Source organism: Tachyglossus aculeatus, chromosome 22 (assembly GCF_015852505.1).
Source record: "Tachyglossus aculeatus isolate mTacAcu1 chromosome 22, mTacAcu1.pri, whole genome shotgun sequence".
Classification (NCBI taxonomy): domain Eukaryota; kingdom Metazoa; phylum Chordata; class Mammalia; order Monotremata; family Tachyglossidae; genus Tachyglossus; species Tachyglossus aculeatus.
In genome coordinates, this window is record NC_052087.1 from 38,337,189 (window position 1) to 38,356,862 (window position 19,674).

Below are 19,674 nucleotides of genomic sequence, written 5' to 3' on the forward strand. Positions count from 1 at the left end.
GCCTTGTGTCCCCTCAGCACTTGGAACAGTGCTTTGCACATAGTGGGCGCTTAACAAATGCCATTATTTATTATTATTATTCTCTGGGCCTCAGTTCCCTCATCTGGAAAATGGAATCTTGACTACCCCTTCTACTCTCCCAAGGGCTTAGTACAGGGCTGTGCACTTCCTAAGCGCTCAGGAACCCCCTGTTGGGTAGGGGCTGTCTCTATATCTTGCCAACTTGTACTTCCCAAGCGCTTAGTACAGTGCTCTGCACACAGTAAGCGCTCAATAAATACGATTGATTGCTAGTATGTTTGGTTTTGTTCTCTGTCTCCCCCTTTTAGACTGTGAGCCCACTGTTGGCTCTGCACACAGTAAGCGCTCAATAAATACGATTGATGATGATGATGATGTTGGGTAGGGACTGTCTCTATATGTTGCCAACTTGTACTTCCCAAGCGCTTAGTACAGTGCTCTGCACACAGTAAGCGCTCAATAAATACGATTGATTGATTGATTGATGCAGACAGACACAAAAAAGGCAAACCAAGAACCGAAAATGCATTGAATGAATTACATAGGGAAATGAATGTAGAATAAGCGGAAGGTAAGGTGATATTTTAGGCAGGGAGGGATCAGTTAAGGGGGGTCAGAAGAAACTATGATACCTCTCTAAGGGAGGCTTCACAGAAACAGAACAGGTGCCATCTGCTACCAGTTCCAAATCATGTCTGATGACAGAGAGGTGGGCAGCTGGGATGGGAAGCTCAGGCTAGAACTGCTCCACTTCCTGATGGGGAATCAATCAATCAATTGTATTTATTGAGCGCTTACTGTATGCAGAGCACTGTACTAAGCCCTTGGAAATTACAAGTCTGCAACACATAGGGACAGTCGCTACCCAACAGCGGGCTCACAGTCGAGAAGGGGGAAAGAATCTAGAATCCAGAACAGTCTAGAATCGTCAACCTGCCTGGAGATTATTTATTTATTTTATTTGTACATATCTATTCTATTTATTTCATTTTGTTAGTATGTTTGGTTTTGTTCTCTGTCTCCCCCTTTTAGACTGTGAGCCCACTGTTGGGTAGGGACTGTCTCTATATGTTGCCAATTTGTACTTCCCAAGCGCTTAGTACAGTGCTCTGCACACAGTAAGCGCTCAATAAATACGATTGATGATGATGATGATGACGAGTAGAGTCTTGTGCTAACCTCCTCATTGTATCTCCATCTCCTCTATCTCTCTGCTGGCCTCTTGCCCATGACATTCATTCATTCAATCAAGTTTATTGAGCTCTTACTGTGTGCGGAACACTGTACTAAGCACTTGAGTGATTACAATATAGCAATAAACAGGGATTAGAACCCATGACCTCTGACTCCCAAAGCCCGAGCTCTTTCCACTGAGCCACGCTGCTTCTCCAAGGCCCCTGTGCAGCAAATATACGTGATGTAACTCTGTCCCCTAGTGGGAAACCAAATAATTTTATTTTTAGAGTGTTGTAAATTGACGGGACTTGGAAACTGGCCTGGATTTAAAGATTTTTCCAACCCAAGGGAGACCAGATGGATTTGGGGGGCCAAATCCTTCCCCCATCCTTCCCTACAATCCTGAGTGAATGGGGCCTGCCATCCATCATCCGAACGAACCCCTGAGTTTATGGCCACAAGGAGCGTAGAAGCAGCGTGACTCCCAGGCTTGGGAGTCAGAGGTCGTGGGTTCAAATCCCAGCTCCGTCAAGTGTCAGCTGTGTGACTTTGGGCAAGTCACTTAACTTCTCTGGGCCTCAGTTCCCTCATCTGTAAAATGGGGATTAAGACTGTGAGCCCCACGTGGGACAACCTGATCACCTTGTAACCTCCCCTGAGCTTAGAACAATGCTTTGCACATAGTAAGCGCTTAATAAATGCCATCATCATCAGGGTTGCTCAGCTTGCCCTGGGCCTGGGGGATGCATGGGTGCGTAGCCAGGGAGATTTTCTTTGAAAGAATAATAATGATGACATTTATTAAGCACTTACTATGTGCAAAGCACTGTTCTAAGCACTGGGTAGCCTCCGTAGTCTGTGTGTATACACACACACACACATACACACATATATACACACACCTATATTCAGTGCTTGGCACCTAACAAGCACGTAAGTGTATATATGGTACTTGTTAAGCACTCACAAGCACTGTTCTAAACACTGGGGTAGATACAAGGTAATCAGGTTGGATACAATCCCTTGTCCCACATGGGACTCACAGTCTAAGTAGGAGGGACGGTAACTGATAGGGTAACTGAGGCACAGAGAAGTGAAGAGACAATTACTCTCTCCCACTTCAAAGCCTTACTGAAAGCCCATCTCCTCCAAGAGGCCTTCCCAGATTAAGCCCCACATTTCCTCATCTCCCATCCCCTTCTGCATCACCCTGACATGCTCCCTTTGCTCTTTTGTATATATCACTTTTGTATATATCCGTCATTTTATTTATGTCTGTTTATTTGTACTGATGTCTGTCTTCCCCCCCTCTAGAGAGTGAGCTCGTTGTGGGCAGGGATTGTCACTCTTTATTGCTGTACTGTACTTTCCCAAGTGCTTGGAACAATGCTCGGCACCCAGTAAGCGCTCAATAAATACAATTGAATGAATAATAGTAGTAATAATGATGGCATTTGTTAAGCGCTTACTATGTGCAAAGCACTGTTCTAAGCGCTGGGGAGGATATGAGGTGATCAGGTTGTCCCACCTGGGGCTCACAGTCTTAATCAGTGTGGCTCAGTGGCAAGAGCCCAGGCTTGGGAGTCAGAGGTCATGGGTTCTAATCCCAACTCCACCACTTGTCAGCTGTGTGACTTTGGGCAAGTGACTTAACTTCTCTGGGCCTCAGTTCCCTCATCTATAAAATGGGGATTAAGACTGTGAGCCCCATGTGGGACAACCTGATCACCTGGTAACTTCCCCAGCGCTTAGAATAGTGCTTTGCACATAGTAAGCGCTTAATAAATGCCATTATTATTATTATTATCCCCCAGCGCTTAGAACAGTGCTTGGCACGTCGTAAGCACTTAACAAATACCAACATTATTATTATTATTAATCTCCCTTTTCCAGATGAGGTAACTGAGGCACAGAGAACAAATTGCCTCACCTGTAAAATGGAGATTAAAACTGTGAGTCCCCCATGGGACAACCTGATCACCTTATAACCTCCCCAGCGCTTAGAACAGTGCTTTGCACATAGTAATCTCTTAACAAATACCATTATTATTATTATTATTATTATTAATTGGCAGAGACGGGATTTAAACCCATGACCTCCGACTCCCAAGCCCGAGCTCTTTCCACTGAGCCACAATGCTTCTCTAATGAATGAAGCGAGTTGCCTAAAGTCCCGCAGCAGCAGAGAAGTGGCAGAGGTAGGATTAGAACCCAGGTCCTTCTGACTCCCGATCGCTGCTCCTATGAGCCGGCCCAGGAATGAGTTAATGTTTTGCAGCTTCTGCATTCCCGGGATCCTGTTGCAATCCCAAAGCAGGCTCCTGGGCCTCCGGCTAATGCCAGCCCAGCTGGGCAGTTTCCCAATTCCTGGCAGGGGGGCTTTAGGACCCCGAGGGAGTTGGGAGAGGATTTGGGTGCTTTGAGATCCCAAAAGGAGGGGCGGTCAGGTGGCTGCAGGGTCGCTCTCCTCAGCTCCCTTGGGCAGGTATGGAGGACACGTTGCAGGACAATTTCATCCTGCAGCCTCCGATCTTCCACCCGGTGAGTAGTTTGGGTGGGACCTCCGGATAATAATAATAATAGCAATAATAATAGTATTTGTTTGGTTTTGTTTGGTTTGGTTTGGTCTTAGTATGTTTGGTTTTGTTCTCTGTCTCCCCCTTTTAGACTGTGAGCCCACTGTTGGGTAGGGACCGTCTCTATATGTTGCCAACTTGTACTTCCCAAGCGCTTAGTACAGTGCTCTGCACACCGTAAGCGCTCAATAAATATGATTGATTTGTTAAGCGTTTTCCGTGTGCCAACGACTGTCTCCAAACCTGCTGTTTATTTCTATTAATGTCTGCCTCCCCCCTCTAGGCTGTAAGCTGGTCATGGGCAGAGAATGTGTCTGTTATAATAATAATAATTATGGTATGTAATAATGTTGGTATTTGTTAAGCGCTTCCTATGTGCCTAGCACTGTTCTAAGCGCTGGGGGAGTAGTAATAGAGAAGCTAGAGAAGTTAGAGAAGCAGCGCGGCTCAGTGGAAAGGGCCCGGGCTTTGGAGTCAGAGGTCATGGGTTCGAATCCCGGCTCCAGCAATTGTCAGCTGTGTGACTTTGGGCAAGTCACTTAACTTCTCTGTGCCCCAGTTCCCTCATCTGTAAAATGGGGATTAAGACTGTGAGCCCCACGTGGGACAACCTGATCACTTTGTAACCTCCCAGTGCTTAGAACAGTGCTTTGCACATAGTAAGCACTTAATAAATGCCATCATTATTATTATCATTATTATAATAATAACGGCATTTATTAAGCGCTTACTATGTGCAAAGCACTGTTCTAAGCACTGGGGTAGTAATAATAATCAATCGTCATCATCAGTCGTATTTATTGAGTGCTTACTGTGTGCAGAGCACTGTACTAAGCGCTTGGGAAGTACAAGTTGGCAACGCATAGAGACAGTCCCTACCCAACAGTGGGCTCACAGTCTAGAAGAGTGGGCTTACAGTCTAGAAACAATGGCTTTTATTAAGTGCTTACTATGTGCAAAGCACTGTTGTAAGCGCTGGGGTAATAATAATAATGGCATTTATTAAGTGCTTACTATGTGCAAAGCACTGTTCTAAACGCTGGGGTAATAATAATAATAATGCCATATATTAAGTGCTTACTATGTACAGAGCACTGTTCTAAGCGCTCGGGAGGCTACAAGGTGATCAGGTTGTCAAAGGGGGCTCACAGTCACTCCCCATTTTACAGATGAGGTAACTGAGAAGTGAACTGACTTACCCAAAGTCACACAGCTGACAATTGGTGGAGCCGGGGTAGATACAGGGTAATCAGGTTGTCCCACGTGGGGCTCACAGTCTTAATCCCCATTTTACAGATGAGGCAACCGAGGCACAGAGAAGTTAAGTGACTTGCCCAAAGTCACACAGCTGACAAGCGGCAGAGGCGGGATTAGAACCCATGACCTCTGACTCCCAAGCCCGGGCTCTTTCCACTAAGCCACGCTGCTTCTGCATGCCAAGTGCTTACTATGTGCTCAGCACTGTTCTAAGCCCTGGGGTAGTTAGAAGTTAATCAGGTTGGACACAGTCCTTGTCCCACATGGGGCTCAAACTCTTCATCGTTGTTATAGTGTGCCCTCCCAAGCGCTTAGTACAGCACCCAGTAAGTGCTCATTAATAATAACAATAATGATGGCATTTATTAAGCACTTACTATGTGCAAAGCACGGTTCTAAGTGCTGGGGAGGTTACAAGGTGATCAGGTTGTCCCATTGGGGGTTCACAGCCTTAATCCCCGTTTTACAGATGAGGGAACTGAGGCACAGAGAAGTGAAGTGACTTGCCCAAAGTCACACAGCTGACAAGTGGCAGAGCCGGGATTTGAACCCTTGATCTCTGACTCCAAAGCCTGGGCTGTTTCCACTGAGCCACGCTGCTTCTCATTAAATACGATTGATTGACGGATTGAGCCAGTGTGCCCCCTTAGCCCCTCAGCTCTGCTTTCAAGGGTAATAACCCCGGGCCCAAGCAGTTGGTGAAACACTGAGATGTCTTAGCCACCCCAGGCCCCCGGGGAGGGCAGAGTGTGAGGATTCACTGAGCCACGCTGCTTCCCCATGTTACAGATGAGGTCACTGAGGCACAGAGAAGTAAAGCGACTTGCCCAGGTCACACAGCAATCAATCACTCAATCAATCGTATTTATTGAGCACTTACTGTGTGCAGAGCACTGTACTAAGCGCTTGGGAAGTACAAGTTGGCAACATATAGAGACAGTCCCTACCCAAGAGTGGGCTCACAGCCTAAAAGCAGACAAGTTGGGGAGCAGCAGGGCAGAGTGGATAGAGCCTGGGCCTGGTCATGGGTTCTAGTCCCAGCCCTGCCACTTGTCTGCTGTGTGACCTTGGGCGGGTCGCTTCACTTCTCTGGGCCTCAGTGACCTCATCTGGAAAATGGGGATTGAGATGATGTGCCCCTTGTGGGACAGGGACTGCGTCCAACCCAATTTGCTTGTATCATAATGATGGTATTTGTTAAGCGCTTACTATGTGCAAAACGCTGGGGAGGTTACAAGGTGATCGGGTTGTCCCACGGGGGGCTCACAGTCTTAATCCCCATTTTACAGCTGAGGGAACTGAGGCCCAGAGAAGTTAAGTGACTCAGCTAAAGTCACACAGCTGACAGTTGGAGGAGCTGGGATTAGAACCCATGACCTCTGACTCCCAAGCCTGGGCTCTTTCCATGGAGCCACGCTGCTTCTCTATGTCAGGCTGGACACAGTCCATATCCCATATAGAGCTCGCAGTTTAATTCCCCATTTAACAGGTGAGGTAACTGAGGCACAGAGACGTTAAGTGACTTACCCAAGGTCACACAGTAGACAAGTGGTGGAGCAGGGACTGGAATGCAGGTCCCTGCCCACAGCGAGCACATAGTCTAAAGGAGCTCCCAGTTTAGAGGACTGTACTCGGTCAACACCTCCTTCTCAACCTTGACTTTAGTGTCCCTCCTAACCAGCAGACCCTGCCCCCTGCCTCAGAGCCATTGAGGTCAGCCCTTAGGTAATGAGGCTGCATCCGCCCTGACTCCTATTTCATTCAATCTTATTTATTGAGCACTTACTGTGTCCACAGCACTGTACTAAGCGCTTGGGAAGTACAAGTCAGCAACATATAGAGACAGTCCCTACCCACCAACGGGCTCACAGTCTAGAAGGGGGAGACAGACAACAAAACAAAACATGTGGACAGGTGTCAAGTCGTCAGAACAAATAGAATTAAAGCTAAATGCACGTCATTAGCAAAATAAATAGAATAGTAAATATATGTATATATGTTTGTACATATTTATTACTGTATTTATTTATTTTAATTGTACATATCTATTCTATTTATTTTATTTTGTTAGTATGTTTGGTTTGGTTCTCTGTCTCCCCCTTTTAGACTGTGAGCCCACTGTTGGGTAGGGACTATCTCTATATGTTGCCAACTTGTACTTCCCAAGCGCTTAGTACAGTGCTCTGCACAGAGTAAGCGCTCAATAAATATGATTGATTGATGTACAAGTAAAAAATAAAGTAATAAATCTGTACAAACATAGATACAGGTGCTGTGGGGAGGGGAAAGAGGTGGGGGGGCGATGGGGAGGAGGAGAGGAAAAGGGGGGCTCAGTCTTCCATCTCCCTGCCGGCAGACCCCTCATTGGGGCTCTGGTTAGTCTATCAGCATCAGAAGGAAATTCTGGGGATGCTCTACTTTAGTCAGTCACATTTATTGAGCACTTAACTGTGTGCACAGCACTGGTACTAAGCACTTGGAAAAGTACAGTAGAAACAATAAACCGACATATTAGAGAAGCAGCGTGGCTCACTAGAAAGATCACAGGCTTGGGAGTTAGAGGTCATGGGTTCTAATCCCAGCTCTGCCATTTTGTCAGCTGTGTGTCTTTGGGCAAGTCACTTAACTTCTCTGGGCCTCAGTTCCCTCACCTGCAAAATGGGGATTAAGACTGTGAGCCCACGTGGGACAACCTGATTACCTTGTAAAGCTTAGAACGGTGCTTGGCACATAGTAAGCGCTTAATAAATACCATCATCATCATATTCCCTGCCCGCAATGAGTTTACAGTCCAGAGGATGAAGCCCCACGGAGAGGAAATGTAAACCTGTCTCTGCACTCCCATTCCAGATTCTTGAGCTACAAGGACTAGCCCAGTCCCTGGCCATCCCGATTACCAATCAATCAATCGTATTTATTGAGCACTTACTGTGTGCAGAGCACTGTACTAAGCACTTGGGAAGTACAAGTTGGCAACATATAGAGACAGTCCCTACCCAACAGTGGGCTCACAGTCTAAAAGGCCAATGAGAAGCAGTGTGGCCTAGTGGAAAGAGCATGCGCCTGGGAGTCAGAGGACCTGGGTTCTTAATCCCTGCTCCCCAGTTTATCTGCTGTGTGACCTCGGGCATGTCACTTCACTTCTCTGTGCTGTAGTTCCTTCATCTGCAAATTGGGAATTCAGTGGCTGTTTGTTCTTCCTCCTACTTAGGCTGTGAGCCCCCTAATTATTAATGTGAGACCTGGTTATCTTGTATCTACACCCGTGTTTAGCGCAGTGTTTGACACATAGCACTTAATAAATTCCATTATTATTATTATTATCACCTGGGGTTGATGCTGCCCCGCAAACGCAGGAAGTTGTTAGTACATCTGTTCCTGGGAAGCTGGCAGAGCATAACAGACCATCCCACTCCCCCTCCAGATGACACAGACTAGGAACCTGATTAGCCTGTATCTACCCCAGCACTTAGAACAGTGCTTGACACATAGTAAGTATTTAACGAATGCCATTAATATTCAAGCAATCAAGCAAAAACTCCTCACTCTCGGCTTCAAGGCCCTCCATCCCCTCACCTCCTCCTACCTCACCTCCCTTCTCTCCTTCTCCAGCCCAGCCCGCACCCTCCACTCCTCTGCCTCCACTCACCTCCTCACTGGACTTCGTTCTCGCCCGTCCCGCTGTCAACCCCCAGCCCACATCCTTCCCCTGGCTTGGAATGCCCTCCCTTTGCACATCCGCCAAGCTAGCTCTCTTCCTCCCTTCAAAGCCCTACTGAGAGCTCACCTCCTCCAGGAGGCCTTCCCACACTTAGCCCACTTTTTCCTCTCTTCCTCCCCATTGCCCCCACTCTGCCCTTCCTCCTTCCCCTCCCCACAGCACCTGTGTATATGTTTGTACAGATTTATTACTCTATTTATTTTCCTTGTACATATTTACTATTCTATTTATTTTGTTAATGATGTGCACTTAGTTTTAATTCTGTTTGTTCTGACGACTTGACACCTGCCACTTGTTTTGTTTTGTTGTCTGTCTCCCCCTTCTAGACTGTGAGCCCGTTGTTGGGGAGGGGCCGTCTCTATATGTTGCCGACTTGTACTTCCCAAGCTCTTAGTTCAGTGCTCTGCACACAGTTAGCACTCAATAAATACGATTGAATTAATTAATTAATTAATTAATAATAATACATAAGAATAAGTGCCTCTACCGTCCCCCGCCCTGTGCCCAGCATCCAGCATGGGGTGGATAACGCTGGACCAACGCTGCATCTCTCTGGGCCATTGCAGGTCATCCCGTACGTTACCACGATCTTCGGCGGCCTGTATGCTGGGAAGATGGTGATGATGCAGGGGACGGTCCCTCACGAAGCGGACAGGTAGAGAGGCAGGGCCGAGTTGGGGAGTGGGTAGGGTTGGGAGGCCTAAACCCCATCTGCAAGGGGCAGAGGGTTGGGGGCCTGACATAATTCATCCCACCCCTCCTTCCCGCACCTCAGGGTGGCCCGGAGAGAGCAAGGGTCCCATCCCCATTTCACAGAAAAGAACGCCAAGGTCACAGTTGGGGGCGGGGCCGGGTGGAGGGTCGCTCGTGGTCCCCCTGGGCCCATGCAGGGTCTCGTCCTCTGGCCCAGCCCAACTTTGTGAAGCTGCCACTTTCCCCCTTTCCCTCTGGTCACCCCACCACAGGCCAGGTGGCCCTGGGCTACTCCTGACCTCCCTGCCTCCCTCTCCTCTCCCCACCAGGTTCCAGATCGACTTTCAGTGTGGCTGCAGCCTATGGCCCAGGCCGGACATCGCCATCCACTTTAACCCCCGTTTCCACAGCTCTAAGCCCCACGTCGTCTGTAACACCCTTCACGGGGGCCGGTGGCTGCAAGAGGACAGGTGGCCCGGCCTGGGCCTGCAGCGAGGGGCCAGCTTTCTGCTCTTGTTCCTCTTTGAAAGGGAAGAAGTGAAGGTCAGTGAGGTGGAGAGAGCGGGGCATAGGGAGCTGCTATGAACCAGGAGGCTTCTTGCCTCCTGCCCTCTGCCCTCCTTTCCCAATAAACATGAGGTGGCATTGCCTGACCCTTAGCAAATGGCCAGCAAGCTGGCTTAATAATAATAATGGCATTTGTTAAGCACTTACTATGTGCAAAGCACTGTTCTAAGTGCTGGGAGGGATACAAGTTGATCAGGTTGTCCCACATGGGGCTCACAGTCTTAATCCCCATTTTACAGATGAGGTAAGTGAGGCTCAGAGAAGTTAATTGACTTGCCCAAGGTCACACAGCAGACATGTGGTGGAGCCGGGATTCGAGCCCCTGACCTCTGACTCCAAAGCCTGTGCTCTTTCCACTGAGCCACGCTGCTTCACTGCTTAGTAAAATGAAGTGAGGTGACTTAGAAGTCTGGTTTTCCATTCTTAGGAACTCTAGGCAAGGATTGGAAAACAATTTCTAGACTGTGAGCCCACTGTTGGGTAGGGACTGTCTCTATATGTTGCCAACTTGTACTTCCCAAGCGCTTAGTACAGTGCTCTGCACACAGTAAGTGCTCAATAAATACGAATGAATGAATGAATAATAATAATTATGGTACTTGCTAAGCACTTACTATAGTAATAATAATAATAGTATTTGTTAAGCGCTATGTGATAAGCACTGTTCCAAGTGCTGCACTTACTATGTGCCAGGCACTGTACTAAGCTCCGGGGTAAGTACAAGCAAATTCCATTAGACCCAGTCCCTGTCCCCACCACTGGGCTCACAGTCTCAATCCCCATTTTACAGATGAGGTAGCTGCAGCACAGAGAAGTGAAATGACTTGCCAAGGTGACACATCAGACAAGTGGCAGAGGCAGGATTAGAACCCATGACCCTGGGACTCCCAGACCTGTGGTTTTAGTCACTATGCCTTGCTGTTTCTCCAAACAAAACAAGGCATTCCCTAAGTAGGCAAGAGGGGAAAATTTCTTAAAGAGTAAACCCAGTGGTTGACTTGACCGCCTCTTTGTCAGCTGGTCCCTGCTGTCAGGATTACAGTGATGTAATTCCAGTAATCCCCTGCTCCCGTTTACAGGCTGTGTGTGTGTGTGTGTGTGTGTGTGTGTGTGTTTGTGTGTTTATTTAAGGGGGCAGGTGGGGCTGGGGGGTAGGTGGAACTGGGGGAGAGACATGATGGGGCTGCAGGAAAAGGGAAAACTAATAATAACTGCGGTATTTAATAATGATGGCATTTATTAAGCGCTTACTATGTGCAAAGCACTGTTCTAAGTGCTGGGGAGGTTACAAGGTGATCAGGTTGTCCCACGGGGGGCCCACAGTCTTAGTCCCCATTTTACAGATGAGGGAACTGAGGCACAGAGAAGTTAAATGACTTGCCCAAAGTCACACAGCTGACAATTGGCCGTCGGAATTCAAACCCATGACCTCTTGCACTTACTATGTGCCAGGCACTGTATTAAGCGCTGGGGTAGATACAAGATAATCGGGTCAGACACAGTTCCTGTCCCATATAGGGCTCACCGTCTTAATCCCCATTTCACAGATGAGGTAACTGAGGCACAGAGAACTGAAGTGACTTGCCCAAGGTCACACACAGCAGACAAATGGCAGAGCGGGATTAGAACCCAGGTCCTCTGACTCCCAAGCCCACGCTCTTTCCACTAGGCCACGCTGCTTCTCTGCCATCTGTGTCTTTCCAGGTGAGCGTCAATGGCCAGCACTTTCTACACTACACCTATCGGCTTCCTCTACCCCATGTGGATACCCTGGGCGTATTTGGTGACATCATGGTGAAGGCGGTCGGATTCCTGAACAGCAATGTAATTTTCCCTCTGAACCAAAGCGATGCAGCGTCTGGTCAACAATGTGGTTTCCAAGCATCTCAATCATAATAATCATAACTGGTATTTCTTAAGCGCTTTGCTACATGCCAAGCACTGGACTAAGCCCTGGGGTAGATACAAGCTAATCATGGTGCTCACAGTCTAATTAGGAGGGAAATGAGGCTCAGAGAAGTTAAGTGACTTGCCCAAGGTTACACAGCAGAGAAGTGGCGGAGCTGGAATTAGAACCCAAGTCCTCCGATTCCCAAGCTCGTGCTCCTTCCACTAGGCAATGCTGCTTCTCTAAGATTAAGGTTGAGGAAGCGGTGTTGAGGACTGAGTACAGTCCTCTAGACTGTAAGCTCATTGTGGGCAGGGAATGTGTCTGCCAACTCTGCTCTATTGTACTCTCCCTAGTGCTTAGTTACAGTGCTCTGTACACAGTAAGTGCTCAATAAATATGACTGATTTGTCCTTTCAGCATTTGGTTTTTGATGATTTGCTAGTCGGCCCCTGAGCAGACCATGAGCTATTCCATGGGCAGGGAATGTGTCTACCAACTCTGCTCTATTGTACTCTCCCTAGTGCTTAGTTACAGTGCTCTGCACACAGTAAGTGCTCAATAAATATGATTGATTTGTCCTTTCAGCATTTGGCTTTTGATGATTTGCTAGTTGGCCCCTGAGCAGACCATGAGCTATTCTGATGTCCTCTGAAATGACTGAACCGCCCGGGCAGTTTTTGTGGTGTTCGCATGAACTCCAGCCTGAGGGAAACCCCTTGACCCCCCTCAAGCCACGCAGATTAGTGTAGTTGGACTGGTTTGGAGATAAGAACTTCCTGCTTTGGTTCGGGTGTGGGATCGAAATTACCAGCGGAAAGTGCAGGGTGAAATCCTATTCACCCAGATTTCCTAACTCCATTCAAACTGGCCCCACCCCGTCTGGCCCAAGCCAAATCAATCATATTTATTGAGTGCTTACCGTATGCAGAGAACTGTAGTAAGTGCTTGGGGAACTACAGTATAACAGAGTTGATAGACACATTCCCTGCCCACAACAAGCTCAGGGATATCTAGGTTCTAACCAGTCTGATGAGATGGTAAGGGGGCTCGGATAGCACTCCCAGAGTGTACGGCTGCTCGTACCCATTGAGCAAATCCCTGGACGCTCCCTTGCATCCGGGAATTCACCACGTGTGGGAAGCAACCACATCCCAGCTGCCATGTTGGAGACCCTCCGGCCTGAAATGGCGGAACGGGCCCAGGTGATATCCAAGGAGGTGTCTTTGCCCAACTGGACTTGGTAGAAGAGAAGGGGGTAGTCCCAGTCCATCAAGGGAATCGCTTGTACCTTGAATGAACAGGCTACATCCAGCTGGGTCTGGTCCCCGGAAGCCGGAGGGATGGGTTGGAACAGAGCCCGTGGTCGAACTGTCAGTCTGTCGATCAGTCCCTCGGGCAGTCAGCGCTATTTATTAAGGGCTCTGTAATAAGGACCGTCTGGGTCCACAGGAGGAGCTTGCCAGGCCATTGCCCTGCTGATGGCCATTGTGATGGGTAGACAGGGCAAGTCTATCAGGGCAAAGCTGCTGGGCTCTAAACAGGCTTTTCTCTTTTCCATGGGCAGCCTTTTGTGGCCAGCAGACCGGACTATCCCATTGGACATGTGAGTATGCTGGCGGCTCCCGGCAGCCCCTTGTACCCTTTCGAAAGCTGTTGTTTCGGGGCTGGGACCATCAATCAATCAGTTGTATTTATTGAGTGCTTACTGTGTGCAGAGCACTGTACTAGGCACTTGGGAGAGTACAAAATAACAATATAACAGACACATTCCCTATCCACAACTAGCTTACTGTCTAGAGGGGGAGACAGACTTTAATATAAAAAAATAAATTACGGATAGGTACATAAGTGCTGTGGGGCTGAGGGGGCGGGGGTGAATAAAGGGAGCCAATGCAGAAGGGAGTGGGAGAAAAATAAATGAAAGCTTAGTCAGGGAAGATCTCTTGGGAGAGATGTGCCTTCAATAAGGCTTCGACGGTTGGGGGAGTAACTGTCTGTTGGATATGAAGAGGGAGGGCGTTCCAGGCCAGAGGCAGACCCAATCCCGATTGGCCTGCCGGGAAGTGGGCACAGCCCACACTGGAGGCTGGCAACACTTCCCCTTCCTCCCGCAATTCCCTGATTCCCCTTGGAAGCTTGACCTGTGAGCCGGTGGACACACTGTGTTCTCCTGGAAGAGGAGCAGGGCTTCCTCCCAACAGGACCCCAGGCTGCTAAGCCTTCCCTCCTCTAATTCAAACCCTCCCCCCCAACCCTTCTTGCCCCTCCTCCCTCTCCTGGCTCTGACCTTGCACCTCATTGTGCCCATGCTGGGATTGTCCAAGCCAGAAATCCCATTCTGCCCCAGCCGCCTCCTCCCTCCCAGCTTCTGTGGCTAAGGAGGGAGCTGGAGCCTGGCCCGGCAGAGCTCCTGTAACTTTCTCCCCCATTTTCTCGTTGTGAGAACTCAGCCTGGGCCTATGGGTGATTTGACCTCCAGAGCTGCTGCCCAGCAACTTGAACCATGGTGGGGTTACTGGTGGTAGGAGTTGGGGGGCATCCTCTCTCTTGCAAGTGCCCAGGAGGGCCTCCCTGCCTGGCTTCGGAGACAACAATGAGCGCAGGTTTCTGCAGAGGGTAATAATTGTGGGAGCTCCTAAGCACATACTACATGCCAAGCACTGCACTCAGTGCTGGAGTAGATAATCAGGTCAGGCACAGTCCATGTCCTACATGGGGCTCAAACTCTACGTGGGAGGGTGAACGGTATTTAATTCTCATTTTACAGATGAAGGAACCGGAAAGTGTGGCGAATGCCGGGGTAGTTGTGTGAGATGGAGGAGAGGGTGGGTTCCCATATGCAGTACCCCTTCCCTCTCTCCAGTGTGGCCTCTGCCACTGCATAGCGGGGAGGGGGACACAAAAATTGTGCCAGGGAGGAATGAGGGCAGAGACTCCACTTGTGTCTGCATCTCCCCGACCTTACCTGAAGCACACAAATACCTAGGTCTGGTGGTGAGGGGGGTGGGCCCCGCCATGCTGGGGGAGTGCCATCTCTCTGATCCTGACTGTCTCCTGGCTTTTTCCCCATTCCTGTTGCAGCCTCTCTTGTTGAAAAACCCCAGATTGGTGAGTCCTGCACCTTTCCTTCCTGCACTTCCTTCCTGCATTCTGTGGAAGGGGCAGAGGTGGGTGGAGGGAAGGTTTGGTTTCCCCTCTAGAAAGCTGGAAGCAGGAGGAGGAGGAGGGTGAAAGCGTGTAGGGGGCAGGGAGTGCTGGACACGGTCTCCGAGAAGAGGGGCCGGTCAGGTCAGACTTGAGGGGTGTCTTTCTGGTCTCTTTGGTCTGGTGGACCTAGAAGTTGAGGCCCCAATGCCCAACTTCTTGTGTGCACGTGGGTAATCTGTGCTTATCCACTTCAAGGCCATGGGGGTCTTCCCCCTTGGATGTGGCCCCCCTTTCTTACTGCTTGGCCAAGACCGCTGCCACTCCCTTTGATCTGAGCGTTCTGTGAAATCCATTTAGGCCCCACTGGGGGATAAACTGCCAACTTTCCTCGTGAGTGGAACCAGGGCAGAGATGTTGAGGGGAGGAGGAATGGGAGCAGGCAGGTTTCAATGAACCAATGGGGCAGAAAGCCACCATTTTGGTTCTTTTCAGCCCTGACTGGAAACTCTGAGGTCTTGTCAGAGGCTTGGGATGAACTAATCTGAGAACCCGGCTCCCAGAGCTGTGCAGATGCTGGCCGTTATGACCACATCTCTGATGAAGAACCAGGTGCTGGCAGTGTGGAAGAGGGGGCTGGGCTTGTGGTCCAAGCAGCTGCTGGAGGAGGGAGGAAGTGGCCGGCTTTGCCCCTGGAGTTCCCTGGCTCTCTCCTTCAGGACTCCAGGGCAGACAGCAAACACGAGGAAGCTGGGCAGACAGAGGATGCCAGTGGGTTCAAGATGCTCATTTCTTGGATGAGCAGTCCGTAGTGAGCCCTTAGGGGGAAAGGTAGGGGTATCAGGAAGTGTCTCCTTTCTCACCAGGATAAGCCTCAGGAATGGCAACCATCACCTGTTCCTCTGGGCCAACCGTTGTCAGAATACCGGTGTGGGTGACGCTTCTGTCTGCCCTGCCGTGGCAGGGCCAATTACCCCGGTGCTCGGGGTAAACCCCAGCTTCGCCCTTTTTCTGGCCAGGGGAAGCCCTTTCCCAAGGCCTGCCTCGGTGCACCTCTGCCAGTCAGGTGGGTGGGGGGCCAGGCTGACCTGCTCCGTCCATGCCACCTGCCTCCCCACCCCCTGGGATTGGCGCCATCTTAACCGTAACTCTCCCTCCTTGTCCCCTCAGCAGGTGCCGTTCTCTTGTCTTCTCCCTCATGGCCTGGGGTCTGGGCAGGTGATAACTGTGCGGGGTCTTGTCTGTCAGGAGCCTAAAGAGTGAGTATCTGAGGAGGAGCCCACTGAGGGAAGGGACCATCCCCATCCCCTGCTTCGCTCTTCCTCAGCCCCCAACTGCCGCTGTCCCATTGTGCAGGTTTGTACTGAGCCTTCAGGCTGACACGGCTCACCATCCTGTGCGGCTACGAGCAGACTTCAGAGATCGGACGTTGGCTTGGACCTCCCCGCAGGGCCAGGAGGAGCGAGTCTGTGCTCCCTTCATCTTTCATCCCCAGCGCTTCTTTGAGGTAACGCTCTTTCTCCAGGCTGGCTGGTGAGTGGTGCAGTCTGGTTTGCCTATTGCCGAGGCTCTCTCGTTTTTTTTTTGGTTTTTTTTCTCATGGTATTTAAGCACTTACTATGTGTCAGACACTCTTCTAAGTGCTGGGGTAGATAGAAGATAATCAGGTGGGACCCAGTCCCTGTCCCACAGAGGGCTCACAGTCTTAAACCCCGTTTTAAAAGATGAGGTAACTGAGGCCCAGAGAATAATAATAATACTTGTGGTATGTGTTAAGTGCTTACTACTTGCCAGGGACTGTACTAAGTGCTGGGGTGGATAGAGAAGCAGCGTCACTCAGTGGAAAGAGCACGGGTTTGGGAGTCAGAGGTCATGGGTTCTAATTTCGGCTCCACCACTTGTCAGCTGAGTGACTTTGGACAAGTCACTTCACTTCTCTGTCCCTCAGTTCCCTCATTTGTAAAATGGGAATTAAGACTGTGAGCTCCACGTGGGACAACCTGATTACCTTGTGTCTTCCCCAACGCTTAGAATAATGCTTGGCACATAGTAAGCGCTTAACAGATACCATCATTATTATTATTTTTACAAGGTAATCGGGTTGGACACAATCCCTGTCCCACATGAGGCTCACTGTCTTAATCCCCATTTTACAGGTGAGATAACTGAGGCCCAGAAAAGTGAAGTGATTTGCCCAAGGTCACAGCAGACAAGTAGCAGAGCCGGGATTAGAACCCCACATCCTTCTGACCAGCAGGCCCATGCTATATCCAATAGGCCATGCAGCTTCTCAAGTATATAAAGTATATAAATTTATACTTATCAAGTTAAGGGCGAGTCTTGAATCTGGTAGCAAGGTGATGGGGCATTTTAAGTGGACTTCTACGTAGAAGCAGTACTGCTCAGTTTTAAAAAATTGGGAATGATGCTGAGATGGACTGTTGTGGGGAACAGGAGACAATCCCCCCACACTTTACTCAGCCCTGACCAGCCCCTTCCTGGGAACTGAACGTGGTCTAGTGAGGAGCAACGTGGCCTACTGGATAGAGCACGGGCTTGGGAGTCAGAAAGTCATGAGTTCTAATCCCGGCTCTGCCGCTTGTCTGCTGAGTGGCCTTGGGCAAGTCACTTAACTTCTCTGGGCTTCAGTTCCCTCACCCATAAAATGGGGATTAGGACTGTGAGCCCATTTGGGACAGGGGCTGTGTCCAACCCAATTATCTTGTATCTGCCCCAGTGCTTAGAACAAAGCCTTGCACATAGTAAGCGCTTAACAAACACCATCATTATTATTATCGGAACCCTGTTAGGGACTTCCTCTGTACTTTGGAGAGGAATGTGTTGGGAAACAAGGCTCATTTTGGGGTTCTGTGCTGGTTTGCCCCTCTGGTGCCTGGGCAGTCTCCTCCGTGATTTCAGTCTTAGCTTTGTTCCCCTGCTCTGTCCTGGAGGGGTGGAAATTCTGCCCCAGACTGGTCAGGGGCAGTGCCTATCTGCCCAAGGAGAGAACTGAGTTGGAAATAGTATCTATTGGAATAGTGTGTACTTTGGTGTCAGGTAGACAGGTGTCAATACCATCAGAATAGATAAATAGAATTATAGATATATACACATCATAAATAAAATAGAGTAATAAATATGTACAAATATACAGAAGTGCTGTGGGGAGGGGAAGGGGATAGGGCAGAGGAAGAGAGGGGGGGGCGAAGGGGAGGGGAGGAGGGGAAAAAGGGGGCCCAGTCTAGGAAGGCCTCCTGGAGGAGGTGAGCTCTCACATAGCGTACAGAGCACTGTACTACGCGCTTGGGGGAGAACAATAGAACAGACACATTCCCTGCCCCCATTGAGCTTACAGTCTTGAAGGGGAGGGAGACATTAATATAAATGAATGAATGACAGATATGGATGTAAGGCTGAGAGGGGAGATGAATTAAGGGAGCAAGTCAGGACAGTGCAGAAGGGAGTGGGAGAAGAGGAAAGGAGGGCTTTGTCAGGGAAAGTGTACTGGAGGAGGTGTGCCTTCAATAAGGCTTTGAAGGGGGCAAGAGTAATTAGAGAAGCAGTGTGGCTCAGTGGAAAGAGCCCGGGCTTTGGAGTCAGAGGTCATGGGTTCAAATCCTGGCTCCGCCAATTGTCAGCTGTGTGACTTTGGGCAAGTCACTTAACTTCTCTGTGCCTCAGTGACCTCAACTGTGAAATGGGGATTAAGACCGTGAGCCCCCCGTGGGACAACCTGATCACCTTGTAACCTCCCCAGTGCTTAGAACAGTGCTTTGCACATAGTAAGTGCTCAGTAAATGCCATTATTATTATTATTATCGGGTGTGAGGTGGGAGGGCATTCCAGTACAAGAACCCCTATGCCCCCGGGGCACCACCTGGCAGGCAGTGCCGCTCTCTGAGGCCAGTTTTCCCCACTCTTATGCCCTAGGTGCTGCTGCTGGCTGAGGAGGGGCGCTGCAGGTTGGCGATGAATGGGAATGCCCTGGGGGAGTTCAGCCCTGGGCCACTGGGCCTCCAACAGCCCTTGGAGCTGCAGATCCGTGGAAGCGTGGAACTCTACAGTGTCCAGTGCTGACTGTGCATCCTTCCTGAGCCCCCATCCCCTATCAGCCACCCCTGTGACCCAGTGAGGAGAGCGGAGACTCCTGCCCCTGTGACCCAGCAGGGAGAGCGGAGACTCTAGTCCCTGCCGTTGGCCCCCCTGTGACCTGACAGGGAGAGCGGAGGCTCTACTCGCTGCCCCTGTGACTCAAAGAGGAGAGCGGACACTCAAGCCCCCTCCCTTGGCCATTCCTGTGACCCGGGGGGGGGAGAGCAGAGTCTTCGGCCCCCACCCCTGGACGCCCCTGTGATCCAACGAGGAAAGCTGAAACTCCAGGCCTTGCCCCAGGCCACCCTCGTGGCCCAGCAGCCATCAGCTCCCCAGCTAGATGGCTCCTCTTTGGGCCTTCCCTTTGACATTAAAAATCTGTTACAGTTTGGAACTCTCATGATCTGCTCAGGGCTGAATACAAATAATAACAGTAGCAGCTCCGGTTAAGGGCTTACTATGGATAAATCATTGTCCCAGACACTGGGATAGATACAATAGAATATCAAATCACACCCAGTCTCTGATCCACAGAG

The 19,674-nt window shown here is 49.8% G+C and overlaps 1 protein-coding gene across 3 annotated transcripts in view; it reads left to right on the forward strand.

Moving 5' to 3' along the window:
• The window catches only part of LGALS12 (galectin 12), a 33,979-nt gene extending 14,305 nt beyond the window's left edge, over positions 1-19,674 (forward strand). Inside the window, exons 1-9 of one of the 3 annotated variants that reach the window (XM_038764961.1) lie at positions 3,540-3,738; positions 9,318-9,406; positions 9,774-9,987; positions 11,716-11,835; positions 13,467-13,505; positions 14,984-15,010; positions 16,217-16,305; positions 16,403-16,553; positions 18,977-19,674. In XM_038764961.1, the coding sequence (XP_038620889.1) occupies positions 3,685-3,738; positions 9,318-9,406; positions 9,774-9,987; positions 11,716-11,835; positions 13,467-13,505; positions 14,984-15,010; positions 16,217-16,305; positions 16,403-16,553; positions 18,977-19,123 (930 nt within the window). In that variant the 5' untranslated portion in view covers positions 3,540-3,684 and the 3' untranslated portion in view covers positions 19,124-19,674. Of the gene's footprint in view, positions 1-3,539; positions 3,739-9,317; positions 9,407-9,773; positions 9,988-11,715; positions 11,836-13,466; positions 13,506-14,983; positions 15,011-16,216; positions 16,306-16,402; positions 16,554-18,976 lie in introns of those variants that run through there. The other 2 variants (XM_038764962.1, XM_038764963.1) reach the window with 2 other exon arrangements.